Genomic DNA, 21,232 nt, shown 5'->3' with positions numbered 1-21,232 from the left:
ATTACATGTGGACTTTGCTCAGCAGCATGTGGAATCTTCCCGGACCAGAGATCAAACCCACATTCCCTGGATTGGCAGGAGAATTCTTAACGACTGCCCCACCAGGCAAGTCCCAAATAGTTCTTTTTACTCTTCGGATTTGGGCTCATATGTATTTGTACATAAGGTACTGTCCCAGGTAAAACGAGAATGTTTTCTAGCAGGTCCAGCCTGGATTGGCAGCAGGAAGGACACATCAGAGTGATTCCCATGACTTCTTCCCAGAGATACTCAACTAATACTGCTTATGAAAAGCATGTAAGGACCAGGATCATTTAAGTCCGACTTTCCTAACTGTACAGAATCAGCATATTTCATGTTGCTGTGCTGTGCTTAGTCTCTCAGTTGTGTCTGACTCTTTGTGACCCCATGGACTGTAGCCTGTCCCTGGGGATTCTCCAGGCAAGAATACTGGACTGGGTTGCCATGCCCTCTTCCAGGGGATCTTCCCAACCCAGGTCTCCCACATTGCAGGCGGATTCTTTACCATCTGAGCCACCAGGAAAGCCCATGAATACTGGAGTGGGTAGCCTATCCCTTCTCCAGGGGATCTTCCAGATCCAGGAATCGAACCAGGGTCTCCTGCATTGCAGGCAGATTCTTTACCAGCTGAACTACCAGGGAAGCCGAGTCTAACGATAGCTCAATCCTAAGACAAGACCCATCAGTAAATGTTAGAAAAGATTAGGAGCTACTAATAGTTCTCTCTCTCCAACAAGGAATCTAGGCCCTCTGCCAAGTTACTGATGGGCTTGAGGAGCACTTGTCCTCACTCTTCATCCAAGCTGCATCAGGGAGACAGAAGATAGGGTAACTATTAGGGCTTGAGCATTATTACAAACATACCCTCCTTATTATTATTTTAGAGAATCTATTCCATCTTCAAAGTTTATGCTTTTCACTATCCTAAAGCTGCTTATGTCCTATTTTTTTTACACCTCTGTAGATCCTCAAATGAAATGCATTTTCTACAGAATTTTCAAAGGCATAAATGAACTAACATTAAGTATTTATCAAATCCAGGCCTGCTTTATCATATAGACTGTCTTGGGTTTATTTTCACAATAAAACTTCTAGTTACCAAGAAATGTAAAACTATAAAATACAGTAATATGCTTGAATTTTATTTAGAAGAGAATTCAAGTAAAATATAGAAGCCCAACCCCCATGAGGCTTTAGATAAAATTAATACTATTGACTTGTTAATTTTAAAGTTACTTACCCTGAGCAATTTTTGGTGCTATAAAAATGAAAATAGTCACTGTAAACAAACATATCTTAAATTTTAACTCTCAATTATTATTATTTTCTTGTTAAAACTAACGATAAAAGAATCTGACAACTTTCATTTGGATCTTTAGTGTTCTCCTTTTTCTGTTTTTGTCACTGTGAAACCCTTTACTCACCCTGTTTTTCATGCCATTTAGTCTTTACTTTTTAAAATTAAAATGATTTCAATAGTGTGATACAACTGTGTCTCTATAACCTCCAAGGAAACCAATATAATATGAATTTAAAAATGGGATTCAACTGAACTGTGAGGGAGAAATAAAAAGAACCTTTAATATGATTTTCTAAAAACTACAATTAGAGAAGTTCATGCATGTAAAAATCTCCAATTTCAGCATATGGGACAATACATAATTTTATTAAAAATATTTTTATATGGAGTTACAGCTTTTCATGTACTTTTAAAATACTTTAATGTTAATTAGGGCAAATCATAGTCAATTATTTTGAGATATACATATATATTATACAGTAGATTTTATTCTGTTAAGAAGCTACAGAAAAACATTTCAATGAGAGTCCATTCTCTCCAACTTGCTTACAGAGGTGTTTTTAAAAAATGGTCTAACTTCATCTAACTTAACATACTTTTAATGATCAAAGGTGATTCTCTTATTAATTGTCAGGGTTGGGGTGGAGTGTATATAATTATCACTTTGAGGACAAATTTTTTCTTTCAGGACTCTGTGTGTACTGCATTTCATTAATTGTTATCCTTTAATCAGAGCATAACTTAACTATATAGATTATAATTCCCATTAAGCTAAAATACATAATTCTACTTAATCATACTGTCTACGAGTACTGGGATCACTGAGTTCTACTATAAATGGCTTTGCTGTTTACTGCAATAAAAAGTAAGAAGGTTCCCTTAGGTCCCCTCAGGCTTTAGGAGCAGAATCTACAGGTCCAAGAAACCCTTTGATCTTTTTTTATTTCATGGCACACTCATGGGTGAATTAGGTGTGGGTGCCTTCATGTTGGTATGTAGAAACTCACTTTGAAGGATCTTCATTGTGATTTCCTACTAGACTCAGATCATTTGAATTGACTGAAATACTGGGGTTATCCAGGACTACTTTAACAGCCCTGCCAAAATAACACAGAAATCTTCTGCTGAGACTCCTCAGAACAATTCTGAAATAAAATAATTTTAAAAGATTGCTTCTAACTCCCTGGAGAATCTGAGCCATACTCTTGGGTCTGAGAGTTCATAGCACTCAAGGTCTAACTCTGCTGACTGACGAAGGTCTCAGGATGGGTCCCCACTGGCCTGTTGTTGTTATTGTTGAGTCGCTAAGTCGTATTTGACTCTTTGTGACCTCATGGACTGTAGCCCACCAGGTTCCTCTATCCATGGAATTCTCCAGGCAAGAATACTGGAGAGGGTTTCCATTTCTTTCTCCAAGGGATCTTCCTGACGCAGAGACTGAATCCTTGTCTCCTGCCATTGCAGGTGGATTCTTTACCACTGAGTCACCTGGGAAGTCCTTCTTTGGCCTGCTGCTTCCTTGCAAATAATAACTAACATTTTAGTGGTCACCAGCCTGACTCAGGCACTACTGGGGTTTACAGAATCTTCTCACTTCATCAAAACAAACTCCAAGAAGCCTGTGAAAACTGTCCAGTAGTGAAGACTGTCCATATATTTTTTTGATTGAACACTTAAAATTCACATTTATGGGATAACAGAATAAAACCTATGGGTCATTCTGGTTTTGTTAGATTTTTTTAAAGAGCATGTTACTCACACATGTTACTCAACATTCCACAAAACAAAAAAGCAACACTGATGTAGGTAGGCAAGCAAGGCTTATTTAATTGTTCAAAGGTTTTAAGCCAAGTTTCACAGTGCGAAAAGGCAAAAAGCAATGTAAACTGCAATCTTTTTAAAGGGTGATTTTTAAAATATCATTATATAACAGCACCTGTAGTATAGTATGGTACAGATTGAACAAGGACAATGTATAGTGATTTAACAAAGACAGTTGTTATACAAATGAAAAGGACACAAAACAAGAAAATGCACTGATCTAATTCACCATGTATTTAAATTGAATACACATGATTATCAAGACCCTAAGACATGTACTTAAATAATGTCTTTAACTATATAATAATTAGATCTATATTATAGAAATAAGCATAATTATAGCTACTACCAAATAAAAAAAAGTTTTTAAAAAGAATATCCACTTTAGTTTAACCTTGAAAAGGTTTAAATTCTTTTCTGAACATGAGTTTATGCATTTATTTTAAAATAGCAATTTATAATAATATCTAATGGACACTATGGTGATGCTGTTGTACACAACAAATGTAATTAAAATGCACAAGCAGTAAATTAATCAAATTAGCCAACTTTAAATGCACAATTTGGAAGATTGAGTTTTACTTCACAGATATTGATTAGAATATTTAAAATCTGTGACTGAAAGGATAAGGGCAATTATACGTGACCTCTGTCATTCCTTTTAAACAGAAGCAACAAATAGTACAGTCTTTAGAAAACAGCTTATCCAAAATAATAATAGAATAAGTCAATAAGGTACATTACAACACTAGGTAATGAAACAACATGACTAATAGGATGAAATGGTACTAGTAAAACCCATGAAATAAACAGCAAACTCAAAAGACACTTGCATCTATATTAGCCACATAAATTGTAAAGTTTACAAATCTTGTAGGAACCATCACACTGAACCACAAGACAGTACTGTTATCAAGATTTTTACTGCTATGTATTTACTATAGAAACAATATTTAAGATAACATAATTTCAATAATGAACTAAAAATACATGGACTGAAATGCCATTGTAGTCTTCCTGATCAGAAAGAATGAGTTCTGGAGAGAACCAATATTTTCCTTATAAAAATAGGAAGAGCTGAAACTCTACATAAATTGGTGTTCAATGAAGAACTTTCTGGAATAACTAAGGGATAAACTAAGTTTTAACCCTTGATTTTTAAGATTAATATCATACCAGAATACCAAATCAAATGCCACCTTTTACTAAAACATATTAATGTACAAAATGCTCTAAGGCACTGAGACATCCATGGAGATTAAGTGATGTGTCCAAGCTAGCATCTCATTAGTTCAATGGTGTCCCGATCCTTTGAATAAATAGAAATTAAGTTATAATACTTTCTATTTTGTACAAATGTGAAAGTGCTACAAATGATACAAAAACTTTGTCCTTTGTGCCAATATAGACTCAGTCTAAAAGGATCACTCAGAAAGATGGTAAAGACAACCCTATATGCAAAACAGAAAAAGAGACACAGAAGTACAGAACAGACTTTTGAACTCTGTGGGAGAAGGTGAGGGTGGGATGTTTCGAAAGAACAGCATGTATATTATCTATGGTGAAACAGATCACCAGCCCAGGTGGGATGCATGAGACAAGTGCTCGGGCCTGGTGCACTGGGAAGACCCAGAGGAATCGGGTGGAGAGGGAGGTGGGAGGGGGGATCGGGATGGGGAATACGTGTAAATCTATGGCTGATTCATATCAATGTATGACAAAACCCACTGAAAAAATAAATAAATAAAGGAAAAAAAAAAGATCACTCAGAAATTACATCTATAGATAATAGGTATTTGATCTATTTTTCCATATGCAATAAGCTTCTTTCTTAAAAATAAGAAAGAAAAACTTTAAAAAGTCTAAACTTTTAGCATAGTGGCTAGAGTAAGAAGTGTTAGTTGCTCAGTTATGTAAGACTCTTTGCAACCCCATGGACTGTAGCCTGCCAGGCTCTGCTGTCCATGGAGTTCTCCAGGCAAGAATACTGGAGTGGGCTGCCATTCCCTTCTTAAGGGAGAGTTAGAAAATGCACAACATAAATAGCTAAAATTATTTTTTTGACTGGGAAACTGTACTATGTTCAGAAATTAGAGTGGTATAATTAAACCAAGACAGTAAAATTAAATGAATGGTTTTAATATAATTCATCACCTAAAATACACAACAGGACTACAGGAGATTTTTATATATCATATTTAATCAATTCACATGCGATATTGGCCAACATAGTCAACGGTGCATTGCTAAAGATGTCATTTTTGGAATGGATCAATATGTGGAACTTCAGTGAGGGATGACATTCAATGGAAAAGCATCATATGATACAGCTGAAACCATGGTCAGTTAATCTGATATTCACCTTTCAATAACACTTAGAGCTCACATTCCATTTAAAAATAATCTGATTTTGCAAAATAACGTTAACAAAAACAGTAGGAAAGATGGCTACATGAGGCAGGTCATAATATTATTTTTAAATAATGATATTGCCATTATGAGAGTGCTGTCCTGTGTTTAGTCACTCAGCCATGTCTGACTCTTCACAACCCCATGGACTGTAGTCCACCAGGCTGTTCTGTCCATGGGGACTCCCCGGGCGAGAAAGCTAGGGTGGGTTACCATGCCCTCCTCCAGCGGATCTTCCTAACCCAGGGATTGAACCCAGGTCTTCTGCATTGCAGGTGGATTCTTTACCATCTGAGCTACCAGGGAAGCCCATCATGAGAGTAGTAGTATTCATTAGCTGTAAATGTTCTAAGTTGGGAAATACTTTGGCAAGTTTTACGGCCTGTAGCTTGGAAGGATCCAGAATCTAACATCTAATGTTCTGACAAATTCTTTAACTTAAAAACTCAACTAGTTAAGAACAACTATGATGTTATGAACACGCTTATAATAGATTAAAATCCTGCTATGGCACACAGACCACAAAGGAAAATCAAGAGACATCAGTTTTCCTTCTATATGTAAAAGTGAAACATGCTCCAATTAATATCAGTTGTAACAACTGCTATTAAAAACCTGTGAAAATTTCAGAGAGTAGCCTCATAATAGGGATGACCAAAGAATATTTACATTTATGTATGTGTGTGTTTGTATACATTTATGAAAATGCATATGCATGATATGTATGTGTGTATATATGTATATACATATATATGTACTATATAATTCCACTTATTACCTTAAAATTGCTTCTACTAACAAAAGAAAGACTTTAGTTTTGTACATTTGTAAACTGTCCAATTATGATAGGCAGCACTTCCTTCAATTATTGCATATGCTTTGAGATCAAAGATTTTCCTGTAATACTTAGAGAAGATGCATGCAAATAAAATACAATCAGAAACAACTTTTTTGCTTGCTTTTATGGAATAAAACCAGCAAACCTAAGAAGAAAGATCCCCCTCACCACCAGTTTATAAAAGATAGATGAAAATATCTAAGATAAACTTCTGAGATGTTTTGTATAGGTATTTCAAAGTACCTCCCATGATCCTTGAATCATGTACATACTTACTACAAAATACTTTGGGGGCTGAAAGAAGGAGGAAATAAACATAAATGAAACAAACTCTTCATTATTGAAAATCAAAGTCTTTATATTTTCTTAGCTATTTTCATTTGACAACCAGTACAGATATTACAATAGGTTTGGCAGTTCTTATTTTACAAATAGAAAACTTCAATATTAAGAATAAATTTACTAAAAAAATAATAATAAATTTACTTATTGTGTTATACCATATCTGCTGAATGAAAATGAAAAATGAGCTCTGTGCTTTACAAAATTACCTGATAATCCAGACTAAAAAAGAAATCACTTTGCCTTTTGGACAAAGAATATAAAGTCAGAGAGAAAGCACCAATGCATTCAGAAATTAAACTAGCCTCCTTTATTTAATAAGGCATATCAGGGGGCACTTACCAGGGTCATCGGAAGGCATGTCCACAATCAGCTGGTCACTGTATTTTCCATATAAGCCATTAGTGCATATGGCTACTATTTGAAGAACATAACTCATATTGGGTAGTAAATTATTAAGAATAGCACCCTAAAAGAAAGATGGCAATAACTATACAAATCTGTCATTCTCAGAGGCATGCTAATATACTAGACATCTCTTCTTAGAAAACATTTTCTCATTTGTCAATAAAAAAAATTGTATTTTATTAACCTGAGAAAAAATTTTACACAATGTTGTTAGGCTGAGCTTGTGATATTTGTGAATTAGGAAGACACTGGTAAACTATGCTTTTATTTATTTATTTATTTTTGCTCGTAAAAATCAGATTTAGTTTCAGAAAATTTCATTTTTTAATTCAAACATGAAATTCATAAATGAGTAGCCAAAGCATAGATTACTATTTTAGACAAACATGTAGCATTTATAAGAAGCAAAATGTGAAAAACTAATTTTTTTTCTTTTCCTTAACAATATGTAAACCAGACAGTAATAGAATTATTACCTTCTTCACATCATGAAATGAAAAATAGTATATTCTCATAAATTCCACTTACAAATTTCTCAATTCACAGTGTCTCTGTTCTAGACATCTGAATTAAAAAGTTGTTACAAATCTCCTCATTTGGTTTACATGATATTCCACACCAGTTTTCGTCTAGATGCAGGTTCCTAAGGCTTGAGGTCTCCTGCTGTCTGTATTCAGAGTTCAGTGTCTTGGACCTGCACTGGGGGCTTCCCTAAGCCACACCAGACGGGACTTTCTCAATTATACCACAACTACCAAGGAAAAGTTAATACTGAGATGCTCAGAATCTGTACTTCATTTTCTTTAATTCTTGTCATGGGTAGAGAGGAAGAAGACATGCATCATTTCCTAAGGATTACCTGCCTCGTGTCCCAAAAGTTCTGTCTCAATTGACTTCACATTTGTTACTTGGAAATCTGAATCAAAGAAAAGGACTTTCAAGACCTCTACACTATTTTCTACTCTATTTCCCTTGTGCTGATACAGTATGATGAGGAAACAATAGGCAACTGTATCAGAGCACTGATATTCTAGACCCAATTCTTTCCCTAACTGGAAGTTGTTCACTCGCTAAGTCGTGTCCGACTCTGCGACCCCATGGACTGCAGCACACCAGGCTTCCCTATCCTTCACTATCTCCTAGGGCTTGCTCAAACTCAGGTCCATTGAGTCAGTGATACTATCCAACCATCTCATCCTCTGTCATCCCCTTCTCCTCCTGCCCTCAATCTTTCCCAGCATCAGGGTCTTTTCCAATGATTTGGCTCTTCACATCAGGTGGCCAAAGTATTGGAGTTTCAGCTTCAGCATCAGTCCTTCCAATGAATGTTCAGGATTGGTTTCCTTGAGGATTGACTGGTTTGATCTCCTTGCTGTCCAAGAGGCTCTCAGGAGCTTTTTCCAGCACCACAATTCGGAAGCTTTAATTCTTTGGCACTCAGCCTTCTTTATGGTCCAACTCTCACATCCAACTGTGAGAGTACAAAGTATTTGACTGTTCTTTGAGTCCTTTTCTTTGTAAACAAAGTCTATACTAGATGATATCCAGTTTTAAGTCTTCTGTAAGTTATTATCGGCAAAATTGTAGTCTCCATGTAATTAAAAATATTAGTAAGAATCTAGGGCTTGCCTGGTGGCTTGGATGGTAAAGAATCTGCCTGCAATGCAGTAGATGTACATTTGATCTTTGGGTTGAGAAGATCCCCTGGAGAAGGGAATGGCTACCCACTCCAGTATTCTTGCCTGGAGAATTCCATGGACAGTCTGGCAGGCTATCGTCCAAGGATTCGCAAAAAGTCAGACATGACTGAGCAACTACATTTTCACTTCACTAGTACTAATCACTGTAAATTCTGAATAATTAAATATAGTTTCCATGTCCCTATCTCCCCACTACAGAGCTTCATACAAAGCCTAAAGTCATCAAAGGCAACAATATACAATCATTTGTTAGTTCTTATCCTAGATATTAAACTACAATGACTACAATGCTATCAATACATGAAACAATTGATCTTATAGTTACCAAATCTTGATAGCCATCTGTCAAAAACTCATGCTTGGTTTGGTCTTCTCCCTCCAACTGCTGGTACAGAACGGCAAACTTCTCGATCATGGTATCATAAACTACTCGAGGTCTCTCCCATGTAACAAGAAGGCTAGTATAATTCTCTGGGTCAGCTTGAACATTTTCTGGTTCTGAACTACAAACTTCAGAGGAAAAAAAAAGTACAGTTATTGACACAACTGTCACCCTCTAGAATCTTAACAAGTGAAACACATTCTATGAACATTTTTGTTGTATTTTAATAGAGGGTGAAAAGTTACACTTTCCCACTGTGGCTCTTTTGTTCATGCCATTTCCTGTATCTGAAATACTTCTCCATTCCCCACTGTGAAGGAAAAAGATTGCCTGCCTTGCTAGTAAACAAAGGATGTTACAACCATCAAGCCATCACATTAGATCCTCCCTAATGGTGTACCTTGAGGAAACTCAGGATGAGAAAAGACAAGAAACCGGTCCCAGGTAGCCTGAGGTCTATACCCAAGGAGCGATTTCATTGAGACCAGACTCTTGAACCTTCCCATACACAGGAAAGTGCTAACTTCCTTGAGAGTTCTGATTTTCTCTAATTAACAATGAATTTTCTTTTTTTCTCTAATGGTGTTCCTACTATGTGGTCTTTGATGCAAAAACTCCTACTTATCCTGGCTCCCCCCTTGCTTCTTTAGAGCAGCCCCTCAGTGTGATCTGAGAGTCCTGTCTCCCAGGGTTGAAGTCCTCAGAATATCCACCAAATAATCCATAACTCTCAACTTTGAGGCTTGTGCATTTTTTTCAATCAACACCTCCTACCTCTGTTCAAGTCTGACCTTCAAAGAATGTCTTTACCAAGTGCAGTATCCTCTATTATGCACACTCTGACCTCTGCTGGCTAGATATCTGTCATTTTCAATTGTCTGTCTTGTCTTACCACAATTATTGCATTAATTGTATGTTCTCTTATATTTTTCTCTTCTGAATAAGTCTTTGCTCCTCTGTGTGTGCGTGCTAAGTCACGTCCAACTCCTTGTGACCCTGTGACTGCAGCCTGCCAGGCTCCTCTGTCCACGGGATTCTCTAGGCAAGAATACTGGAGTGGGTCGCCACGTCCTTCTCCAGGGGATCTTCCCGACCCAGGGACTGAACGCACATCTCTTACAACTCCTGCATTGGCAGGTGGGTTTTTTACCACTAGCGCCACTTGGAAAGCCAATCTTTATTCTGCGAGTAGATTATAAGCATAAGAACCAGAGGTTTTTTTTTTAAATTTCTATGTTGCATAGAAAACTGTCTTGAATGTGTGGGGAATACAAATTTATTTTCAGAAATAAACAAAGGATATCTTCAAGTTTATGCTTTTATTACTCTTATTTGGCACCTGGCAAATATGCTTAGCTCATATGAGGAGAATTTCAAAACTAAATTTAGATGGTCTTGTTTGTAAACCTTTGAAATAATTAAAAATTCCCTATCACAGAAAACCGTAGGAGAACAACTGAAACTATTATTTCAATATTTTTAGAACTGCTGACAAAAAAGTCCCACTTTGGTCTCATAAATAGATTAAGCAATTAATTTCAGAGAATTATAAGATATGTCTGTCTCAGCTGAAAAAATATTTTGAAACTCGTTTGGGAACTTCTTAAAATGAACTGAAGCCCGTGCTGGGACTTGTGCCAAAAATGCAGTCCCATCAGAAACAGCACTCTGATACTTTCTGAAATACATTCATAATGTGATCATCTGAACTAATTGTGAAGAAAAAAATTAAAAAATTCATGATATCATGCTAATGAAGCACAGTACTAAATATAATATCTTCCAGGCTGGAGAGATTTGGGGAAGAGAGGAAGAGAAAGGTCTCCAAGGTCAAATAGTAATCATTCTGCTCACAGAATCCAGGCTTTGCTTTAAAGGTATACCTGAAGTTACCAAGTCACCACACGAGACCACGCAGTCGATTGAAGTCAACCAATCATCACCACTACCAAAACTATTTCTAGGACTCAATGGAAACAAGCAAACAGCACCACGAGAATGTGACCAAAAAGCCTTTTTGTCTTTACTGGGCTGTAGTTTTCCCCATGAACACAGGAGGGCACCCAAAACTAACAACTGACCTTATAAATGGAAACATTTTATATACAGTCTTCAATAATAGACATTTTAGAATATGTATGCCATGCTTGACGTGGTATACGAATGATTCAGAGCAATATAAAGACATATACACATGTATGCTTTAAATCAATATAGGAACAATTTTATATGAGTTAGAGACAGAACTTTTCACTGTTAAAATTATATATTATTTGTTTATCAAGGATATAGGGTGCAGTGTTCCTTTGGAAATAAGAGAACAATTCTTTCATTATCAAAAAACATGAATTCAGAATAAGAAAATGTATTCCTATTTAGGTCTAGACTGCATCAACCTAACTCTACCTAGTGACACTTCTACAAGTGTCCACCAGATGGCAGAAGACCATCACATCATCTCAAAAGTGAGGCGGTCACTTATCATTAGAGACACAAAATTGCCTTACTCTTGCTTCTGATGAACTTCATGTCTGATTTTAAAACGCTGAAAGTGATTTTGGACAACATCATTTGTAGATTTTGTTCAAAAGTCAACCCCACTTTGCATAGAGTGAGAATGATTTAAAGTGAACTATCCTTTCCTCAAAGATGAAACTATCTTAAAATGCATGAAAGTTTTATGCATGCACACAAAACATAAAAATCTGAGAAAAATATAAAACTACTGACTTCAAAATACACAAAGGGCTGCTTCCTAAATAGTGCAAGGAATTTGGATCAGGTGTCTGTGTTTATCTCGCCTTAGTATTAGAAATCAGCAGGTACTTCAAATTCTAAGAATCAGCATTAATATAAAATAGGACTGTAAAAAGAAATTCACAATTCTTTGCCACCAGGTTTTAATTCATTTACTTTCTTCTTTATATATCTGTAAAATCTTATTAGTAATTTAATAGTTCAAATGTATATTGTAATTAGAAGCTTATTTTTAAACACTCCTTCTGTTTATTGATAATCATAGCTTAGTAACACATTATAAGCTACAGCTGAAGCTTACCTTCTAGATGCTGAAATACAGAATATATAGAAAAAAATACTTTAGAATGTATTCAAGAGAAAGACTAATACTTCTATATATAGTCTATGACCTTGCCAACGGGTTACTCTTCTAAGTTAGGACAGGATCTCCTAAATAACAATCCTGCTAATTTACCACTTGGTGTTCAGACATAAAACTGGGTAATGTTTCAGACATAAAACTGACTACAGAGTAAGTTATTAATTTTCACTAATTTTTCCAAGCTTCCCTTGTTCTTCATATTAAAATTAGTTTATCTTATTAGAAGGACATACAGTTTACAAAGCATATTATCTGGATTGAAAAATCAAGAAGGGCTTTCCAGATCAACATATACTGACATCAATTACAAGCTACATAATAAGACAGTAACAAAAATATAATTTCCTTGATTATAGGGAGCTCAATACTATGTTGTGGAGAAGGAAATGGCAACCCACTCCAATATTCTTGCCTGGAGAATCCCATGGACAAAGGAGTCTGGTGGGCTACAGTCCATGGGGTCACAAGAGTCAGACACAACTTAGCAAATAAACCTACCTACCAGAACTATGTTGAGGTCCCATTTCCTTCCTTAGGAATGAATCACACGCCCTGATTCCTTTCTATGAGCTACATGTGACCTGGATCATAGTCACTGATTCTTTAAGGAACAGTGACCAAGCAGAATCTGCTTCCTGCAAGCTCGAGGCTATGAGCCAGGCTGTGACAAAGCTGGGGTCCTTGTCAAGTCGCACAGAATACAGGCAATACTTTAGTACAAGTGCAACCCAGATGGCACTAGCAGTAAAGAATCTGCCTGCCAATACAGGAGACACAAGAGATGTGGGTTCAATCCCAGGGTCCAGACCATCTCCTGGAGGAGGGCATGACAACCCACTCCAGTATTCTTGCCTGGAAAACTCAATGGACAGAGGAGTTTGGCGGGCTACAGTCCATGGGGCCTCAAAGAGTTGGACACAAGTGCAAAGGATCCTCACATATAAAGAATGAGAGGTTCTTAATTAAAAACTTGTTTTTAACATTCACTTCTCATCTGCTTGGCTCGAGGCACTCTTGGACATACAAATAAAGGAGGTACCCTCTTTGCCTTCAGGAAACTCATTTCTAGGATAGCCTCTCACCCTTAAATTTAGTAAGCCATTAAATGTAATGGGTGCTTTTAGTTTCCTAATCCTAGATTCCATTTACAGAGGAATGCAAAATAAACTGTAAAAAAAATTTTGTCATTTAGCCAAATTAGGTTGTGCTTTTCAAAAGTATAGGTTTTTACCCACTAGAAATTGTAAAAACTTCACAAACATAGCTTACAAAGTCCTCCACCGTCTCATTACTTAAATGAATGGATATGAAGAGCGAACACCTCCTACACAGGAATGTCCATGCCTTGCAAGTCCCATAAGATTAATAGGCAAGGCACTGAGTGTCACGAGGAAACAAGACAAAAAGGTAGGAAAAGAAAAGGAAATAAGTGAAGAAAAGCACAAAGGAGGAGAATGTGACAACTCTCACTGTTACAAGTCTCGTGATTAGCTCATCACTAAAGCTGGTGCAATGGTCCAGGGGAGACAGAAGTTCCCTTCTGCCTCTGCTGCTCTATGCGCCCACCTTGGGAAAGGGACACATGCCCTGGGGGAGAAGGTGAAGTCTTAGCTCCACGGATCGTGAATAAAAATGAAGACGGAGGTGAAAAGATCGGGTGATGATTCTTGGGGAGTGGCAGAGAAAATGTCACTAGGTTTTTACCCAGTATTTCCCATTGTCTTGAGGTTTGGTACAGGTGAACACAGCCCATGCAAAGTACTCCCATGAATGCACACTAGTAAATCCACCACCTTCTTGCTTGCGGTTTATGAGCCTCATTTTAAAAATTATCGAGACAGGTAATTTAATGAGTACTGTGCGAAGAACCGGAACAGTGACAGACTCAGAAGACAATCAATATTAAGGTTGATCTCCCTTCAGGGAGTAGGAGATGTTAACCAAACTAATGTAAAGACTGCCACAAAGGCTAAAAATAATAACTAAAAATGATCTGTTATTGCTTTGTACTTTTCAATGATTACATGCCATTCCCTTTAGATAAGTAACCAAAAAAAAAAAAAAAATCTTTCAAATTGTACCTCAGTCAGTCTTCTCTAGGAATACACAGTAACTTTGTCAACCATTCAATTCACAACATATAATCTTCCAAGAAGTAAATAATCTTCCTGTACTTTTCTCCATATAGTTAGAGCACAAAATTAATGCACATGTGACCTTAATGAATGCTATTTACAACTACTGACCTTCTCGAGAAGGTGGGTCTCCTGATGCATAATTCATTGTGACATTTTCTCAGGAAATTACAGAAAATTTCTCATAGCTCAAATACAGCATTAAGCTATGAAGACACACTTTTCATGCTACCCTTCCTTGAAAATCATTTCATATTTTATAGTTCTTTTAAAGTTTGCATTAAGTATGTTACAATGCTAGCAAATGAGATTTAAAGTGCATTTATAATTCTACTTAACAAATAAAAGCCTTAAACATGAAAAACTTGGATAGCACCCTATACTTGTGATAGCTTACCCTCCGTCTCTATATACAAATATACAGCTTCACACACATATAAGAGTACATACACAAACACACACACACTGTATTAATAGAAGCTATGGATCTGGAGTATACAAGAGTATACACACACACACACATACACACACACACTGTATTAATAGAAGCTATGGATCTGGAGTATACAAGCGTATACACACACACACATACACACACACACTGTATTAATAGAAGCTATGGATCTGGAGTATACAAGAGTATACACACACACACACTGTATTAATAGAAGCTACGGATCTGGAGTATATTATGTTCCAGGGAGTGGACTGCCTTGCAAACTTTAACTTATTTAAACCTCACAACAACCCTAAGGTGGCCATTTTAAAAAATTAAAAATATTTATGTATTTTGGCCATGTCTTGTGGCCTGCGGGACTTTAGCTCCTTGACCAGCTACTGCACTCCTGCCCCCTGCAGTGGAAGCATGAAGTCTTAATCACAGGATGGCCAGGGAAGTCCCCATGTGGGCATTTTAAACTCATTTTATCAGTGAAGAGAATGAGGCTTAAAAAAACTAAATAACTTGACAATATTTATGTAACTCTTAAGTATTTGCACTGGGCTTTGAAACCAAAAGTTGACTGGGCTTTAACGCCCCAGCTCCTTCCCACTGTACTTCCGGAGGCCCCGGCTTCTAGGGGGAGAGTCTTGCCAGTGGGAGGGGAGGGCGGCGGGGAGGTACTGTCCCCTGGGAGGCAGGGGACAAAGCGGACATCACCTCCTCTACACGCATGTTATGTTTGTGTGGTTACTGACATATATTTCTCATTAACCAAAAGACAATTTTTACAAATTCCTTCAAGATCAAAAGATTCTACTAAATTCTGTGATTCATAGAAGAGCCAGCGCCCATTCCATGATGACAAAAATGCATGCCTTTTAATGAATAGCAATGCTATGTAAAAATGCAAAAATAGAGGACTGAGTTCTGGTAAAATACTCATTCACAAAAACTCACAAATGTTTATTGAGTTTTCCTATGAACGCAAAATAACAAATAAGGCTTGATCTCTCCCCCCAAGAAGTTTACATGGATATGCAGACCTCACATGGCTTTTACAATTACTTGCAATGTATTTTGCAAAATATATTTTTCTACCATGCATTTACCAAGAGTAGGATTCTAACAATTTTCATGACATGTTTACCTTCTCTCTTGGTCAAAATGAGGATATTAGATATTTAAAATAGCAAAATAAATAAGAATAATCTGAAAGACCCAAGCTGGGTGACAAATTTAATAAGTTGCTATGACGATACTATACACAAAATTAAGAATGGTATTAATGATACATATATATATATACATATCATTTAGTAATGCAAAATCAAAAAACAGAGAAGTATGATACAGCCTCATTTTTGTGAGACATAATAATATATTTTTAACTTAAGAGAAAGGCTAGAAAGATATTCCCCAAAATTTTCATAGCAGTTATCTCTGGGTAATAACATTATAGGGGATTTTTATTTTATCCTGTGTGCTTATCTATTTTTTCCTTTTTTACAATGTTCATGTAATAAAAACATACTCTCGGATTAAATTTAATAAAGATTAAATCCTGAATATAAATGCAACCCTTAATTCTTATTTTTAAATTCAGTTTAAGAAAGTAAAAGGGCAATACTGTATCATTAAGAGAAAAAACTCATAGGAACATGCACACGGAAAATACATGAATACATGAATTTGTTGAATACAAATACTCATGATAGAAAATGCAAGAATTCAACTATCGTTCTAGTTTTTGAAAAAAGCCAATAGTAAGTTTTTTACGTTTTATGTTATTAAAGTCATCAGTTTTTATTATAAAACTATGCAAGGATAAATTATGCTCCCTTATAAATAAAAAGCATAGTGGAGAGAGCTTTGGAAGTCTTCAGAATCAGGAAGACCAGGGCACAAATACTGACTCCAACCTTTTACAGTTCTGTGAACTTGGGTGAACCAGTTAATATCAGCTTCCCAAACTATAAAATGAGGAAAACAAGCCCAATGCCTGGTTGAACACACTGGTTCATGTGATATATGTTAGCCATTACTGCTTTTGTTATGATTCCTTTTAGCCATAATCACTTAACTGTGAAAACGGGGACTTCCCTGGTGGTCCAGTGGTTAAGACTCTGAGCTTTCCAGGGAAGCAGATGTGGGTTTGATCCCTGGTCAGGGAAATAAGACCCTACATACCATGTGGCATGGCCAAAATTTTTTTTAAACATTCAAATAAAAGGAAAAACGAATATTCTACATTATATCCATTCATATGGGTTTACACATTAAATGATGCAAGAAGCACCCATCAAGCTATATCCTGCCATACTTTTCTTATACACAAATCAATTCCTTCATTTTGTGAATATCTTATGAATGAGAGCTTCACTTTTGCCCAGCAATGGAGGCAAAGTGATAAAAGACTTAGTTACTTCCTTCAGAGCTCAGAGGGTGGTGGTGGGGACAGACATGTAAACAGACAACATCATACCACGGCACCTGCTAGGAAGTCTGGATGATGGAGTGGAGGAGCTCCTGGCGAACTGTGCACTCCAGAAGGGCATCATGTTCTGGTACCCTATGGGCCCAGCACTTCCATAAACGCACAGTCCTTTCTTGGGCCAGAGCCAGGCTTGGTAGGGCTGGGTGGAGGGTCAGACACGGCTCCTTGGTGGAGGCAACTGGTTACGTACATGAGTCTTGAGGACGAGGAGGAGGCGACAAAGGAAGACTGCAGGGAAGAACACGCCATGGGAAGGAAAAAGCGTGTCTAGGTGCAACCTGGGAGAGCGTGGTCTGGCCTCTTCAGGGACCTCAGTGAGTTCAGGACAAAGGAAGGAAGTTGGCCGGGGAACAGTGAGCACTGAGGCCAGTAAGTACTAGACAGGACCTACCACGCAGTGAAAATTTGGATTTTATTCTAAACCCAGTGGGAGCCGCTTCTGTGTGCTGTGCTTGGTCAATCACTCAGTCGTGTCCGACTCTTTGTGACCCCATGGACTGTAGCTCTCCAGGCTACTCTGTCCATGGAATTTTTTAAGCAAGAATACTGGAGTGGGTTGCATTTCCTCCTTCAGGGAATCTTTCCAACCCAGGGATCAAACCCATGTCTTTTGATTCTCTTGCACTGGGGCAGGCAGATTCTGTACCACTGAGCCACCTGGAAAGCCCGGGAGCCACTGAAGAGTTTCAATACAATATAACTAATATCTAGTACAACTAATATAGTATCACTAATACATGGCCAAAACATTGTATATATTTTGCTATCTGGTCATTTGTATTTTAGAAAAGGAGATGGTTAGATCTATTTTTTTTTAATCAATTGTGTATTATTTACCAGACAGGAAGTTTTAGTATTTAGTATTGTTGGTAGAAATATAATTAAATTTCCTCACTTTGGAGCAATTTAATTGGAAACAATGTCACAGTAAACACAGCAATTCATCACTGTTGTACTTTGTTTTGTTGTTGTTAAAGGATAAACAATTCTCATAAATATTACTTGGAAACAACAGAAACATGCTGTTTTAATGCCTGATCTTCAAAAGCAGGCAATTATTGAATTAATATTATACACAGCCAAAAATTCATTACGGGGCTGGGATCAAAGAAGACCATGTTCTTGGAAAGGTTTTCAGTCCCCAAAGCAGAGGCCACTTCAACTCTTTCTTTCATGAACCAGCGCACCCTCACAGTGAACTGAAAAGAACAAGCCAGTAGGTGCAACGACTGTGTCCTCTGGACACTTTCAAAGGCTTCTGACTCCTGTGTCAGCTTCAAAAGACCCAGAGGGCACTCCACAGGCTTTCCCTCTGCCTCCTCTCCATCGCCTGGGCTTGACAAGGACAAACTTCTTTTCTTTCAAAGAAGGAAACTGGGGAAAGGACTCACTTTTTATTCATTAATAACTCAGTGCCTTGGGTTTCTGTCCTTACTAGGCACTAGCCTCTCTGGGAGCTGCCAACACACATATGAGTACTTCTTTAAAACTCCAGCACACGTCAAGACTCAGGTCAAATGTGCTTCTCCCACGGAGATTCCCAAGTCATCCCAACAAGAAGCAATCTTCCCAAGCTCTGAACACTTCACCCTTAATCTTTCCCCTCTTATAACTGTTAACACAGGCAAATGCCATAAAGTGAATTTGGAGGTGTGTAGGTGGCTTTGCCACTACTACTGTATGTTTTAGGAAAAAACTTTCCTTCCTGAATCTCAATGCTTCTTACTTGCAAAATGGTGTTATTCATGGAAGGAGGAACAGATTTTCTTTATAGTGTGTGCACATGATTCACAATTTTATTATTTATTTGGCTGTGTTGGGTCTTACTATGGTATGCTGGCTCTTTGTCCCATCACGTGGGGCCTTTTCTTGTGGCATGGACTCTCTAGTTGTGCCTGGGTGTAGCTGCTCCCTGGCATGGTGCAAGGAAGAATCTTAACCACTGGACCACCAGGGAAGTCCCAAGGACAGATACTTTTAATTGTCATTTTATAAATATGGCAACTGAGATTCACAGAAGTTAAATAGCTTACCTAAAGCTACAACGCTATAATCAAAATATTTCCAAAAATCAAAGTCTCGTATATTGTCCAAGATACCACAATTACCTCCTACAACACTGAGTTTAATAGGGCTTACAGAAAAATTATATTTCAATACACACCTGCTTCATGAATCTCTTCCTTTCCAGTATATGAGGAAAACACCTGCCTGGAGAACTTGTACTGTTGTTCTCGAAAATTATTTTGTAAGTAGTCCATCAACATGACATAACCAGACTGTTGCATTGTAAGAACTTCACAGAAAACAGCCAACTGGAAAGAAGATAATTTAACTTATAATTTAACATACTTGCTTCAAAGGCATATCAGCAAATGCTTTAAAACAGCTATTCTGTAGAAAACAATTCTTTTTAAATTGCTTCAATTACTCCATTTGTTTGAACTCCCAAGATTACCTGGCTTTCAGAAATGCTAACTGTATCTTTAAAAATAATCCAGTCAACGGTGTCTGTGCAGGGAGGCGATGTCAGGGAGCCATTGTAAGTGTAATACTTGTCCGTTGAGTTTGGCAGAAGGTTTAGCAATGTGAATGGATCCAGCGCAGCCTGTTTCCCTACAAAGCAATCATATACATCTCAGCTGAAATCCTAACACTGGAACTCAGCTGTTCAAAGCCTCTATGAAACTGAGACATATATCTTGGTATCTATTTAATCAGAACTGACATTTTAAGAACATTTTAGATACATATCTAAAATGGAGATAAACCTGACATATTCTAAATTTTTCCTGCACATATCACAACATAGTGTTAGCTGCTCTATCTTTACATGGGCAAGATGCTGGAAAGATCATTTTTACATATGGAAGATTCAGAAATCATATGGCCATCTGAATAGATACCAGGAAATCATTCAATAAGATTGAATACCAACTTGTGAAAAACAAAACCATATTCTGATGAAAATTATCTAGAATGAACATCATATTTTAGGGTGACTTACTGAAAGGTTTTCCCCTAGTGATAAAGAATGAGACAAGGACATCTTCTAGCACCATTTCTTAACACTGAACTGGAGGACCAGGACTTTTTTTTTTTTACTTACAATAAAGTAAGAAAAAGAAAGAAAAAAGGCAAAGATGGTCTAATAGAACAATGGAAGAGAATAAAGAGTCCAGACCCACACATATGTGATTATTTGACTTATAACAGGAAAAATTATTATGCAGTTGAAATGCATGGCCTTCTCAATAAACCATGCTGTATCAATCAGACATAATTATGCAAACCATGAATCTTTATTCCCTCCTTCACACCATAATCACAAATCAATTCTAAGTAGAGTCTGGATCTAAATGTGGACAGAACAATAAAGCTTTTGGAATAAAACATAGAAAATTATCTTCATAATCATAGGATAGGTTGAGATTTATGAAATAGCTTGCAAAAAGTGTTATTCACAGAGGGAAAAATGATCTACCTGATACTCAAAGTCTATTTGTCAACAGTCACCATTTAGAGAGTAAAAGGGCAAGACAAAGAATAGGAAATATATGTCAAATTTTATATATGTAATAAAATATTGATTTTTTATTTATAAGTTGAATTGAGAATAGAGAATTCCTACAAAAAATTGGCAGAGCTTTCCTAAGTCTGAGAACCTTGAAACAACCCAATTATGGCTGTCTCCTTGAAAAGTCCCATTTTTGATCTTGCATCCGTCCAATGGCTCTTACCAAAGGCACTGCCTTGGCCATTTAGCTCTCTGGGTACCAGTTCTCACTCATGTGGGCAGCAATATGCTTCCCAGGAGCG

The 21,232-nt window shown here is 37.0% G+C and overlaps 1 protein-coding gene across 4 annotated transcripts in view; it reads right to left on the bottom strand.

Annotated features, from left to right (window-relative positions):
• The window catches only part of PTPRZ1 (protein tyrosine phosphatase receptor type Z1), a 193,264-nt gene that overhangs the window by 56,533 nt on the left and 115,499 nt on the right, over positions 1-21,232 (bottom strand). For all 4 annotated transcript variants that reach the window (XM_043463568.1, XM_043463569.1, XM_043463570.1 and 1 more), the window contains exons 7-10: positions 19,872-20,029; positions 19,578-19,728; positions 9,165-9,349; positions 7,074-7,200 (exon numbers count right to left, since the gene is read on the bottom strand). In XM_043463568.1, coding sequence (XP_043319503.1) covers positions 7,074-7,200; positions 9,165-9,349; positions 19,578-19,728; positions 19,872-20,029 — 621 coding nt within the window. The remainder of the gene's footprint in view (positions 1-7,073; positions 7,201-9,164; positions 9,350-19,577; positions 19,729-19,871; positions 20,030-21,232) is intronic.

This window comes from Cervus canadensis, chromosome 3 (genome assembly GCF_019320065.1).
Source record: "Cervus canadensis isolate Bull #8, Minnesota chromosome 3, ASM1932006v1, whole genome shotgun sequence".
Lineage (NCBI taxonomy): Eukaryota > Metazoa > Chordata > Mammalia > Artiodactyla > Cervidae > Cervus > Cervus canadensis.
This window is presented reverse-complemented; position numbering and strand designations above follow the sequence as displayed.